The sequence below is a fragment of the Chelonia mydas genome, chromosome 1 (assembly GCF_015237465.2).
Source record: "Chelonia mydas isolate rCheMyd1 chromosome 1, rCheMyd1.pri.v2, whole genome shotgun sequence".
NCBI lineage: Eukaryota > Metazoa > Chordata > Testudines > Cheloniidae > Chelonia > Chelonia mydas.
In genome coordinates, this window is record NC_057849.1 from 332,945,040 (window position 1) to 332,958,491 (window position 13,452).

General features: G+C 47.6%; 1 protein-coding gene across 9 annotated transcripts in view; it reads right to left on the reverse strand.

Annotated features, from left to right (window-relative positions):
• OPTN (optineurin) overlaps positions 1–7,425 on the reverse strand; it is a 41,447-nt gene extending 34,022 nt beyond the window's left edge. For 4 of the 9 annotated variants that reach the window (XM_043552826.1, XM_037889302.2, XM_037889301.2 and 1 more), the window contains exons 1-3: positions 5,960–6,018; positions 4,766–4,836; positions 533–709 (exon numbers count right to left, since the gene is read on the reverse strand). In XM_043552826.1, the coding sequence (XP_043408761.1) occupies positions 533–709; positions 4,766–4,836; positions 5,960–6,003 (292 nt within the window). In that variant the 5' untranslated portion in view covers positions 6,004–6,018. Of the gene's footprint in view, positions 1–532; positions 710–4,765; positions 4,837–5,959; positions 6,019–7,133 lie in introns of those variants that run through there. The other 5 variants (XM_043552843.1, XM_037889304.2, XM_043552833.1 and 2 more) reach the window with 5 other exon arrangements.
• Between the last annotated feature and the right edge of the window lie 6,027 nt (positions 7,426–13,452).

Here is a 13,452-nt window from a genome sequence, read left to right on the forward strand (position 1 = left end):
AAAATAAACTTTAAAAGCCTAATGGCTCATGGAACTCTCTGGCCATGGGTCACACTAACCCAGCCTTCAGGAGGGAAAAAACACTTTACTTGACCAGGGCAAATACATTTGTTTCCTTGACGAGGAAATGTCATTTTTTTTGTATCAATCATCATAGCCAAACAGATTTTGTGCCTGGTCTGGTAAGTTTTCATACTAATTTTGCAAACCTGTACTAACTATTTCTATAATACTCAAGAAACCAAGTTATACTTCAGTCTGGTTGTTTCCCCTTATTCTTCCATACAGATTCAATTTCATAAGATCACCTTAAATATTACCATATAACATGGGGCAGATTCTGTATTGCCTTACACCCTGTGTAGTCATTTACACCTATGCACAGTGCAATGTTACCACACCACCGTGGTTGGGTGGGGAATTCGTATTTGATAGTGTTTTTAAACCCACTTGGCACAGGTATAAAGGACAACACAAGGTACAAGACCATGGAGAATCTAGCCTCTACATTTCAAGGCAGGTTCTCATTCACCTTTTAATTCATTGTTCTCTGTAATCAGCTCTTTCATCTGCTGCACCATCTCTTCTGGGGTGTACGTGCCAAGTGTAGGAGAAGCCAGATTGTGGGGTCCATTTCCTGTTTCACTCTTGTGACATTCACCATTTTCAGCAGGACGCCTTAGCGGCTTGCTGGACATCACTGCAGTGACTATAATAAGATTAACAAAGAGAAATTTAATTTCTTGATGAAAAGTTGCATACCAAAAAAATCCAGTAGCTAGCCAACAACCGAGACATACCATGGATACACCACTGGATCGTTCTGCACTGCCATGACAAAGGAGTGTTGCTATTGAGCTTACCACAACAGAGTATACCCCATAAATCCCCAAAAGATCTGTTTCAGAGTAGCAGCCATGTTAGACTGTATTCGCAAAAAGAAAAGGAGTACTTGTGGCACCTTAGAGACTAACTAATTTATTTGAGCATAAGCTTTCGTGAGCTACAGCTGTTGCATCCAATGAAGTGAGTTGTAGCTCACGAAAGCTTATGCTCAAATAAATTAGTTAGTCTCTAAGGTGCCACAAGTACTCCTTTTCTTTTTGCAAAAGATCTGTGTGAGCCTTGAGCTATTTAGTTTATTCACATAACACTCAGCCCAGACTCATTAACCCTTCAGGAAACGTGGGCCTGTATCATCATTTTGGGGCAAACCCCTACAAGTTGCACATGGCTTTGACTTGAAACCAGGCAGCACTTGGGTGTTTCATCCACATTTTGTTCAAGAGATTCATCTACAATTCTGGGCCTTGATACAGAACTCTGCAGCACATCTCCTCAGCAATACACAATCTACTGTGAACACATCAGGGTGGATAAAAATCAATGATTTTTTTTTTTAAATGTTTTTTAAAAATCTGATTTTTTAAATTTAAATAGGTTTTTTCCTCAAAAACCATTTTATCAAAAAAATCCTATCTAAAGATGGTTTTAATTAAGATACTTTATCGCTCAAAGATATCTCCTCATGGAATAGGATTATAAATTCTAATTCTATAGTATGAGACAATATATTCATGTAATGTTTAAGAAAAGTTTTGTAAATGAGTTCCAATAGTTCATGGATTAGGGACCCAATTTTATGGGGTTCTAAGGGCTTCTGTATAGATTATTTAGGTTAATCTTTCTATCTATACAATGGGACTCAGTGCTCAGTCTAGAAGTTACGATCAGAGATGCTTAATTTTGCAGTTCTCAAACTGTGGATTTGTGTCTCCAGAGATAACATGCTTGTTAACAGCAAAAATGTTTTTAAACAAACAAATAAATAAATAATATATAGAGGTGAGAAATCACAGACCTCAACCCTATTGTCCCTTTGCAAATTTGTGTATACAGAGTCAATACCTTACCTCTCTCTAAAAGTGCAAAGTTTCAAAAAGTTCAGTGAATAAAAGATTGTTGCGAGCGGGATAGATCTAGACAAGGAGAAGAAGTCTGGAGATACATGTGAGCAGGGAGGGGCAGGCAGTAGAAACAAAAGTGAAACTGTTTGAGCAGCATATGCAAGAAGTTTTGAGGTCTTTCTGAGTGTAGCCTTCATACCATTCTCCCACTAGAAGGGAAAACCTATAATGGCAGCAGGTCATAAAAGAGACCCAGTTTGGGAATAAGAACCATTCAAGAAATATATGTTTGCTGATGATGTTTTAAAGAAAGGCACACCAGTGAACTGGTGGAAGTCACTTAAGCACTTGGATTCAGAGACTGTTGAAGTGATAATCTCACTTTTAACAACAGTAGCTTCTTCTTCTGGTGTAGAAAGAATATTTTCTTCCTTTGGACTAATTCATTCCAAATTGAGAAATCGTTTGGGACCTGAAAAACCAGGAACGCTTGTTTTTCTTTTCCAGATTATGAACAAAGAGGAAAATGAAGGTGAAGACGACTGAGTTAACTGCACAAGCCAATATTTTAAGTTTCTCATGTTGATCTGGCTGACACAGTCGATTTAATTTTTGTTTTAAAAAATATATATATTTAATTTAACTATTTTAGTTAAAACAATTTTAACAAAAACTAACTTGATATTAAAAAACTTGAATGTTTAACTAAATTCAAAAATTCATATGCTTGTTTTGTTAAACTATTATAGGTTTGCTGTTGAAGAAAAAAATCTAGAATACATAATGTTGTTGTTTTAGTTAAACAAAACAATTTAAATGTCTGTCTCGTGATGTTCTCCTCCTAATACAGTATGGCAAGAAAATTCTCCAAATATTAATGATTAAACTGTTGATTTGTAGATAGTTCACCTCCCAATGACTTCATAAATATCTGCTTCAATTACCTTTGGTAAATGAAATAACCAAACAATCATTCATTTTCTGATATAGCTGTAAAACTAATCTGAAAAGTTTTCAAAATAAATCACTTTAAAAATGTATAGTGTGTACCTTCTAAAAATGAAACCCACATCTATCTCTGAGTTGTGAAGAATATGTATTAAGGTTATAACAACCAACAAGAATGCACTTTTATGTAGAAATCCATGATTAAATCGAGACTTCCTGACTAGTGATTTAAATCAAATCCACCCTGGAACACATCAAACCTGTTCTTGGCTCCCTATACCAAATCCCCATATAATACTAAATCAAGTTCATGGTCTTGGTCCTTCCCCAGAAGGCGCTCCATGGCCTAGGCCCAGAGTATCTAAAAGAGCGGCTAAAGCTCTGGGATGAAGACCATGGTCGACAGCTTCTCTCCTCCGGTGCAATGGAACTTTCTAAAATAAGGATAAAGCTCATCTGTGCAGGAAACAGCTTTCTTGGAGGCCAGACCAAGACTTTGGAATGAACTACCTCAGGAACTAACGATCATCATAAACCTCACCAACTTCCACTCCAAAAAACAAGGAGCATTTCCTTGACTTGACTTCTCCAACAAACACACACACATTATATATTTAAAAAAAACAAAACACCACACTCCACTGTCCACACTTCTTCCCCTGAGGACAGCATGAAAGAACCAAACATGACGGCTGTTAGTTACATTGCTCAATCCACTGCTGGAAGGTGCTCGGACACTATGGTGATAAGCGTGGTACAAAAAACTATTTAGAATAGAATAGTGTAGGCACGTCACATTAAAAGTTCACTCATTCACAGCTATGGTTGGCCCTATAGCATGGAGCACATCCATATCCCCACTCACCTGAACTCCATATCGTCCCCTTTCGCCTTATTTTAAATTTAAAAAAAAAAAGGCACTTTAAAGTTTTCTTTCCCTCCCTACACCAAAAAGGTATTTATAGAACCACCACAGCTGGCCTTATATTATCTAATCCACCTGTCCCTTTCTACCCCTTTTTAAATCAGGCCTTCTCATAAGTTTCTGAGCGTTTGGATGTTAAAGGGCTGGTATGGTATAATTCATAGTGTATTTATTTCTATTCCATTAGGAGCACCGCCAAGCATTTGATGGTTGCCACAGAGTTCAAGCTCAAGAGACAGACAGCCCTGTCAGAGTGGTGCTGGCGTGCAATATGTAATTATTGAATCCAGAAAACCAAATACTTAGGAATGTGGCTGTAATTCTATTGTCAGGGACAGATACTGCCCTTTTCTTATACAGCACTTTTCACCTGTAGATCTCAAAGCTCTTTACAAAGGAGGCCAGTGTTATCATCCCCATTTTAGATGTGGGGAGACACAGGGAAGGGAAGGAAAGGGACTTGTTCAGGGTCACTCAGCAAACCAGCATCAGAGTAAGGAATTGAATCCAGGGCTGCCAAACTGGGTTTAAGTCCTAGCCCGGTGCACGACTCACTCTCACCTACATAAGTTAATTGTAAGGGAGGGAGGGATTTTAGAGCTAACTCCATAATCACAACAAAATTAATGAAACTTATGATGATGCCCCCAAAAATTCTCAATTTTAAAAAGTGAGAGTTTAGGATTTGTTTACAGTAAATAGTACCTGCTCTTTTATCCTTCCCTTTCCTAAAATTCTTTTCTTTTTTGATTACCTTTATTTGCTTTGTCCAATACAAATTTTAAGTTCTCAGTGCAGGGACCTGGCCTTCAGCTCTGTAAAGCCCCATACAAAGTTTTTGCACTATACATATTTAACATGTATTATTAATAATAATAAAATAAATAAATAAATGAGATAAGCAAATAGCAACCAATTTATAAGAAATTGTTCATATGGAAACATCCAGAACAGAAATAGCTGCAAGCTGCTCAGCAAAAGATACCTATGTGTTTCTGCTCTCCACAGTCATGGTGCAGGTTTGAGTCACATGGCCTGAATCTCCGCTTCACCACACTGGTGTCACTCCAGTGGAGCAACACAGGTGTCAAAAGCAAAAAGGGGAAGAAAATTCAGGCCTCCAGTTTCTTGTCCCTGGTCTGTAGGGAGCTGTAAGTGCTGGGTTCAACAGGTAACATGAACAGTTCTACCAACAGGTTCCAGTGAGAATCTCAATTATTCCTTCTCATCCAAGGGAAGGGCGGCCATGAAACCAAAACCCTGAGGTCATGTAAAGGGGAGGGCTTGATCAATCATAAAGAGATGTGTCATTAGTAAGGCTTTGTGTCTGTCACAGAGGTCACGGATTTTTTGACTTTCTGTGACCTCCATTACTTCTGCAGCGGCTGGTGCGGCTGGCTCCAGGGCTGCCCGAGCAGATCAGGCAGCCCCTAGGCCAGCCACACCGGCCGCTGCTGGGGCAGTCTCAGGCCACCGTGCCCCTCCCCCAGTAGCAGTTTGGGTGGGGGCTGGGGCAGGGGTGTCGCTCACCTCGGTGTGGGAGGACCCCCCGGAAGCATCTGGCACGTCTCTTCAGCTCCTAGGCAGAGGGTCCAGGGGGCTTTGCGTGCTGCCCCCACAGCTCTCACTGGCTGCGGTTCCCGGCCAATGGGTTCTGCGGCACTAGAGCTCATGGGAGAGGCAGCATGTGGGGGCCCCCTGGCCTTCAATCTCCCTAGGAGCTGCAGGGATGTGCCTGCTTCTTCCAAGGAGATGCGCGAAGCTGGGTAGGGAGCCTGCCAGCCCCACCAACCCTCCCCCCCAGCAGGGGTCCTGGGCCACGCACTGCTGCTCACGCCCACGCCCCAATGCCAGTGGGAGTCCCAGACGGCATGCCGCTGTCCCCTCCCCCAGCACCCACAGCCCCCGGCCCAAGTTTTAGTTAGGGGTATATAATACAAGTCATGGACAGACCACGGGCTGTGAATTTTTGTTTACTGCCCGTGACCTGTCCATGACTTTTACTAAAAATACCTGTGACTAAAATGTAAGCCTTAGTCATTAGCAAGGCAGTAGTTCACGCCCCTTCGGTTTGGTAAAAATCATTTATTCTTTAAATACATGGAGGTGGATGTAAGTCATCTCTGGACACTGACTCTTATCATGGGACCTTTAACTTTTATTCCACAGCCCCAGTTACCTGACATGGGTCAAGGCTAGGAGAGTGCAGTCTCTTAGCAGCATTCCTGTGTGTCACAGCTTTATGACAGCAGGGAGAGATCTTGTTTCTTGATTTAGTCTTTCAGCCTCACTTTTGAACTACATAATTTTCGTGTCTCCTCTCCCAGCTCCAGCCACCTGCTACCAGGTGCTCTCTACAGAGGTACAGAGCGACCCACAAAACACGTCGCTGATTCTCCTGGTGCCTCCACCCAAAGGCCGCAACACTCAGTGCCTTTTTTTTTAATCTCTAAGCCTGCAGGGCTCTGAGCCGTGACTGTGCAGAACGATCATTTTTTAAAGTAATGGCTATTTTGAAGCACGATGGGGACCGGTAACATACAACAGTGAATCAGACATGCCAAACCCACCAGAAAACACCACCACAGAAATTGGATTTGTTTTTGGCTTAATTGGCTTGTGATTGCTTGTTGGGTGGTTTTTGGCTTGTAGCTTCTTCTTCTTTTTTTTTTTAAATCAGCTTCCGGCAAGCGGGGGGGGGGGGGGGGGGGGGGAGGAAGGGGGAGGCAAGCAGGGGAGGGAGAGAAACAGGGGGCCAACCGCAGTCCCAGACTGCATGCCAGGGGATCTAGTCACATACAGTGTGGGGGTTCCTAGGGATTGCCTTGTTTTGAAATGGGATTAGCTTGATTGTTGGCTCATTGTGAAAGTCGGGGTGCAAAAGGTGGCAACTGCGCACTGGCTGTGGTGTAAAAAACACAGACACCACACTATATTCCAGTTCAAATAGGAATTATCGGGGGGGGGGGGGGGAGTTCTCTGGCCTGTGGTCTACCAGGGGTCAGACGAGATGGTCACAACGGTCCCTTCGGGCCGGGGATCCTATGAGCAAGGAGGAGGCTGAGCATGTCCCCAGCTCGCAGGGTCTCCAAAGGTCCCCAGGCTCCGAGCACTTCCCCCTCCGCGGGGGGCCCAGGCGGCAGGAGGGCAGCGCCGGGCTCCCCCCGGGAGCAGGGGGGGTCCCCCTCGGCATCAGGGCCGGCTCCCCGCACTGGCGCAGTGCCCCGGGACGCGGCGGGGTCGCTCTTTGGAAGCGGCACCTGCGGCAGCCCGTTCCCCGCCGCCGCCGCGCTGCGGGGATGAGTTTCACTTTCCCTGGCCCCGGGCGCGGCGCGCTGGAGGGCGAAGCTCACCTGAGCTCCGGACCCCGCGCGTCCGGCCGCGCCCAACGGCTCCGTGCCCCGGCTGCGCCCGGCCGCCGCCGCCGCCTAGCTCCGCCGCAGGCTCCCACGGACCGTCCTGCGCGGCGCCCCTGGCTGTGGGGGCGGGTTTGTTATGAGGCCTCGCTCCCCGCCCTGCCCCGCTCAGCTGACTCCCGTGACGCCGGCTGCCGCCGCCGCGGGACTTTCCCGGGCCCCGCCCGCGGGGCCTGCCTTGGCGCCGAGCCTGAGGCGCCCCGCCTAGAGCTCGCGGCCCGTGGGAGGGCGGCTACGGGCTGCCAAAGAGCGGCGTGAGCTTCCCCCAGCCCGCTCCTCCTCTGCCCCTCACAACCCCCCTGCCCTCCCCCGGGGCGGGGAGAAAGAAATCCCCGCCCCGCGGCCTGAGCCGGGGCCGCTGAAGGGCAGGGGTGGGCAGGCTTCAGTCTAGGATTCGCCTTGAAATGAGCATAAGCTTTCGTGAGGTACAGCTCACTTCATTGGATACATACTGTGGAAAGTAGAGAAGATCTTTTTATATACACACAAACCATGAAAAAAATGGGTGTTTACCACTACAAAAGGTTTTCTCTCCCCCCACCCCACTCTCCTGCTGGTAATAGCTTATCTAAAGTGATCACTCTCCTTACAATGTGTATGACAATCAAGGTGGGCCGTTTCCAGCACAAATCCAGGGTTTAACAAGAACGTCGGGGGGGGGGGGTAGGAAAAAACAAGGGGAAATAGGTTACCCTGCATAATGACTTAGCCACTCCCAGTCTCTAGTCAAGCCTAAGTTAATTGTATCCAATTTGCAAATGAATTCCAATTCAACAGTCTCTCGCTCGAGTCTAAATTAGAAGTTTTTCTGTTGTAATATCGCAACTTTCATGTCTGTAATCGCGTGACCAGAGAGACTGAAGTGTTCTCCGACTGGGTTTATGAATGTTATAATTCTTCACGTCTGATTTGTGTCCATTTATTCTTTTACGTAGAGACTGTCCATGTACAATGTACATGGCAGAGGGGCATTGCTGGCACATGACGGCATATATCACATTGGTGGCTGTGCAGGTGAACGAGCCTCTGATAGCGTGGCTGATGTTATTAGGCCCTGTGATGGTGTCCCCTGAATAGATATGTGGGCACAGTTGGCAACGGGCTTTGTTGCAAGGATAGGTTCCTGCGTTAGTGGTTCTAGGTAATGGGAGACAGGCCAGTCCTTGCCTACAGACAGCCCCACAACCTGAAGCAAATACTCACCAGCAACCACATACCACACAACAGAACCACTAACCAAGTGGTCCAACTTGATTATCATACACATTGTAAGGAGAGTGATCACTTTAGATAAGCTATTACCAGCAGGAGAGTGGGGTGGGGGGAGAGAAAACCTTCTGTAGTGGTAAACACCCATTTTTTTCATGGTTTGTGTGTATAAAAAGATCTTCTGTACTTTCCACAGTATGCATCCGATGAAGTGAGCTGTAGCTCACAAAAGCTTATGCTCAAATAAATTGGTTAGTCTCTAAGGTGCCACAAGTACTCCTTTTCTTTTTGCGAATACAGATTAACACGGCTGTTACTCTGAAACCTGCCTTGAAATGGTTTCTCCCATGGGAGCCCCCTTTTATCGCCTTCCCACCCCCCAGTCTCCTGCTGTGGGTCAGGCGCTGGGTCCCCTCTTGACGCTCCTTCCTGTGTCCTTGTATGATGCCTGCTTTTGTCATTTTCACTCCATGCATCTGAGGAAGTGGGGTTTTTACCCACCAAAGCTTATGCCCAAATAAATCTGTTAGTCTTTAAGGTGCCACCGGACTCCTCTTGAAGCGGTCCCCCTTTAATTATTGATCCAATCGTTGGCACAGAGGGAGGGGGCCCTGGGTCTCTCATCTCTCAGGTGGGTTTCTTGAGTTCAGGATCCTGACGCAGGGAAGAAAGGTAAGCAGCAGGATACGGACCCTGGACTTCAGGAAAGCAGACTTTGACTCCCTCAGGGAACAGATGGCCAGGATCCCCTGGGGGACTAACATGAAGGGGAAGGGAGTCCAGGAGAGCTGGCTGTATTTCAAGGAATCCCTGTTGAGGTTACAGGGACAAACCATCCCGATGAGTCGAAAGAATAGTAAATATGGCAGGCGACCAGCTTGGCTTAATGGTGAAATCCTAGCGGATCTTAAACATAAAAAAGAAGCTTACAAGGAGTGGAAGGTTGGACATATGACCAGGGAAGAGTATAAAAATATTGCTCGGGCATGTAGGAAAGATATCAGGAGGGCCAAATCGCACCTGGAGCTGCAGCTAGCAAGAGATGTCAAGAGTAACAAGAAGGGTTTCTTCAGGTATGTTGGCAACAAGAAGAAAGCCAAGGAAAGTGTGGGCCCCTTACTGAATGAGGGAGGCAACCTAGTGACAGAGGATGTGGAAAAAGCTAATGTACTCAATGCTTTTTTTGCCTCTGTTTTCACTAACAAGGTCAGCTCCCAGACTGCTGTGCTGGGCATCACAAAATGGGGAAGAGATGGCCAGCCCTCTGTAGAGATAGAGGTGGTTAGGGACTATTTAGAAAAGCTGGACGTGCACAAGTCCATGGGGCCGGACGAATTGCATCCGAGAGTGCTGAAGGAATTGGCGGCTGTGATTGCAGAGCCCTTGGCCATTATCTTTGAAAACTCGTGGCGAACGGGGGAAGTCCCGGATGACTGGAAAAAGGCTAATGTAGTGCCCATCTTTAAAAAAGGGAAGAAGGAGGATCCTGGGAACTACAGGCCAGTCAGCCTCACCTCAGTCCCTGGAAAAATCATGGAGCAGATCCTCAAGGAATTAATTCTGAAGCACTTAGAGGAGAGGAAAGTGATCAGGAACAGTCAGCATGGATTCACCAAGGGCAAGTCATGCCTGACTAATCTAATTGCCTTCTATGACGAGGTAACTGGCTCTGCGGATGAGGGGAAAGCAGTGGACGTGTTGTTCCTTGACTTTAGCAAAGCTTTTGACACGGTCTCCCACAGCATTCTTGTCAGCAAGTTAAGGACGTATGGGCTGGATGAATGCACTATAAGGTGGGTAGAAAGCTGGCTAGATTGTCAGGCTCAACGGGTAGTGATCAATGGCTCCATGTCTAGTTGGCAGCCGGTGTCAAGTGGAGTGCCCCAGGGGTCGGTCCTAGGGCCCGTTTTGTTCAATATCTTCATAAATGATCTGGAGGATGGTGTGGATTGCACTCTGAGCAAATTTGCGGATGATACTAAACTGGGAGGAGTGGTAGATACGCTGGAGGGGAGGGATAGGATACAGAAGGACCTAGACAAATTGGAGGATTGGGCCAAAAGAAATCTGATGAGGTTCAATAAGGATAAGTGCAGGGTCCTGCACTTAGGATGGAAGAATCCAATGCACCGCTACAGACTAGGGACCGAATGGCTAGGCAGCAGTTCTGCGGAAAAGGACCTAGGGGTGACAGTGGACGAGAAGCTGGATATGAGTCAGCAGTGTGCCCTTGTTGCCAAGAAGGCCAATGGCATTTTGGGATGTATAAGTAGGGGCATAGCGAGCAGATCGAGGGACGTGATCGTTCCCCTCTATTCGACACTGGTGAGGCCTCATCTGGAGTACTGTGTCCAGTTTTGGGCCCCACACTACAAGAAGGATGTGGATAAATTGGAAAGAGTCCAGCGAAGGGCAACAAAAATGATTAGGGGTCTAGAGCACATGACTTATGAGGAGAGGCTGAGGGAGCTGGGATTGTTTAGTCTGCAGAAGAGAAGAATGAGGGGGGATTTGATAGCTGCTTTCAACTACCTGAAAGGGGGTTCCAAAGAGGATGGCTCTAGACTGTTCTCAATGGTAGCAGATGACAGAACGAGGAGTAATGGTCTCAAGTTGCAATGGGGGAGGTTTAGATTGGATATTAGGAAAAACTTTTTCACTAAGAGGGTGGTGAAACACTGGAATGCGTTACCTAGGGAGGTGGTAGAATCTCCTTCCTTAGAGGTTTTTAAGGTCAGGCTTGACAAAGCCCTGGCTGGGATGATTTAACTGGGACTTGGTCCTGCTTTGAGCAGGGGGTTGGACTAGATGACCTTCTGGGGTCCCTTCCAACCCTGATATTCTATGATTCTATGATTCTATGATTCTTAACCACCAGGCATAGGAGCTGGAACTAGGGGTGCTGGGGGTGCTGCTGCACCCGCTGCCTTGAAGTGATTTCCATCATATACCGGGATTACAGACACAGTTTGGTTCAATGGCTCTCAGCACCCCCACTGCACACATTGTTCCAGCACCCCTGCCACCAGGCTACAGCGCCTGTGTCTACACAGCACCTGGATGCCCACCGCTGGCCTGTGCCAGCCAACTCGGGCTCCAGGGCTGTTTCATTGCTGTGCAGACTTCCTGGCTCGTACTGGAGCCCAGGATCCCACGGGTCAAGTCTACACCGTACCCCAGCCAGGGGGAATTCTGCCCCGCTGCGTGTGCAGAATTTGCGCAGAAATTAATGTTGTGTGCGCAGAATTTCCTTCCCCCGCCGCCTGGAAATGGGCTGCAGACCTGCTGGTTGCCACTAGGGGCCGTTGGACCCAGCAGAGACCAGCTCACAAACAGAAGATGCTGCGTGGGGCCGGGGGGAGAGAAGGAAGCTGGAGGTACCCCGGCAGCTGCAGTTCTCAGCATGCCTTGAAGGAAGGAAGGAGGCAGCGTGCAGGAATCTCCATGCAAGCACTGGACCCAGCACCAGGCTGTTTCTCCCTCTGGATCCCTGGGCTCTCAGGGGTAGGGGATGCGGGTCTCTGGGCAGGGGGACGGGACACCCTGCAGCTGGGCTCTGGCGGGGAGGGGTGTTTGGGCTGGGGAGGGGTCCACAGCTGGGCTCTGGGGGTGTAGAGAGTCAGATATCTGGGCTGGGGGGTGCCCCGTGGCTGGACTCCGGGGAGGAGGGGTGCAGATGTCTGGGCTGGGGGGGCAGAGAAACAGAAACTGGGTTGTCATAGCAGTTTCTTTAACTCTACTTCTGGTGGAATTATTTTGTGTGTCTGTTGTTATAGACATACTTGCTGACAGGTATTTTGAAATAAATTACCAAAATAATTGAACTGGCATGATTATATAATGTTATTTTGAGAAATAAAATATGCAGAATTTTAAAATATTGTGCATAGAATATTTAATTTTTTGGCACAGAATTCCTCTAGGAGTGACACAGCAATGAAACAGCCCCACAGCTTGAGCCCAAGTCAGCTGCCATGGGCCAGCCACGGGTGTCTAGTTGCTGTGTAGACATACCCAGAGTCATTCTCGCATTCTCTCTCTCTGACCTAATGATTAGTTAAATATTCATACAAAATGGAACAGCTACAACATGTGTTAGAGGGGAGAATATGCAAATATATCAAAGAGTTTACCTTCATGGGGAGATCAGTCTCCTCACTTGGGGTATTCACAGTCCCATTCTCATTCACAGCTGAAATCCAGAATCTGTAGGACATCTGAGGCCTCAGTGCATCAATGTTACAGAACTCTGTTCTCTGTTTTGTTTCAGCGAGGGCATGAAAAATGAGGGGAAGGCCCGTTGCAACTACTAACCCTCACAAACCTGGTGCGAAGCACTAAGTAAGGGTTAGCTAGGGTACATAGTGTATTTAGCCCCATCTTGTGGCTGGGGAAACAGAGCAATTGTGCCCCTCCAAAGTACATTGCAGCAGAACTAGGACTAGACGTCAGGAGATCCTAGCATCCAGGCTGCTGCAACTTGGATAACTAGACCATAACCCTCCCGCCTTTACTAAAGAATTATGCACCCATAATCCACTGTGTTAATGACTAGGGTTTCCAACTTCCTGACTGCAGAAAATCGAACACCCGTGCTCTGCCCCTTCCCCGAAGCCCCACCCCTCCTCACTCCATCCCCCCTCCTACTGTTGCTCGCTTTCCCCCTCCCTTGGTCACTCGCTCATTTTGACTGGTCTGGGGTAGGGGTTGGGGTGGGGGGTGATGGCTCCGGCTGGGGGTGTGGGCTCTGGGGATGAGGGGTTTGGGATGCAGGAAGCAGCTCTGGGCTGGGGGAGTGCCGAGGGGTTCGGAGTGTGGGAGAGAGCTCCAGGCTTGAGCGGGGGTTGCGAGTTCTGGGGTGGGGCCAGAAATGAGGAGTTCAGGGTGCAGGATGGGGCTTTGGGCTGGGGCAGAGTGTTCGGGTGCAGGGGGGGTGAGGGCTCTGCCTGGGGGTGCGGTCAGGGATGAGGGGTCAGGGATGAGGGGTTTGGAGTGCAGGAGGGGGTTTCGACCTGGGGCAGGGGGTTGGGGCCCAGGAGGGGGAGGG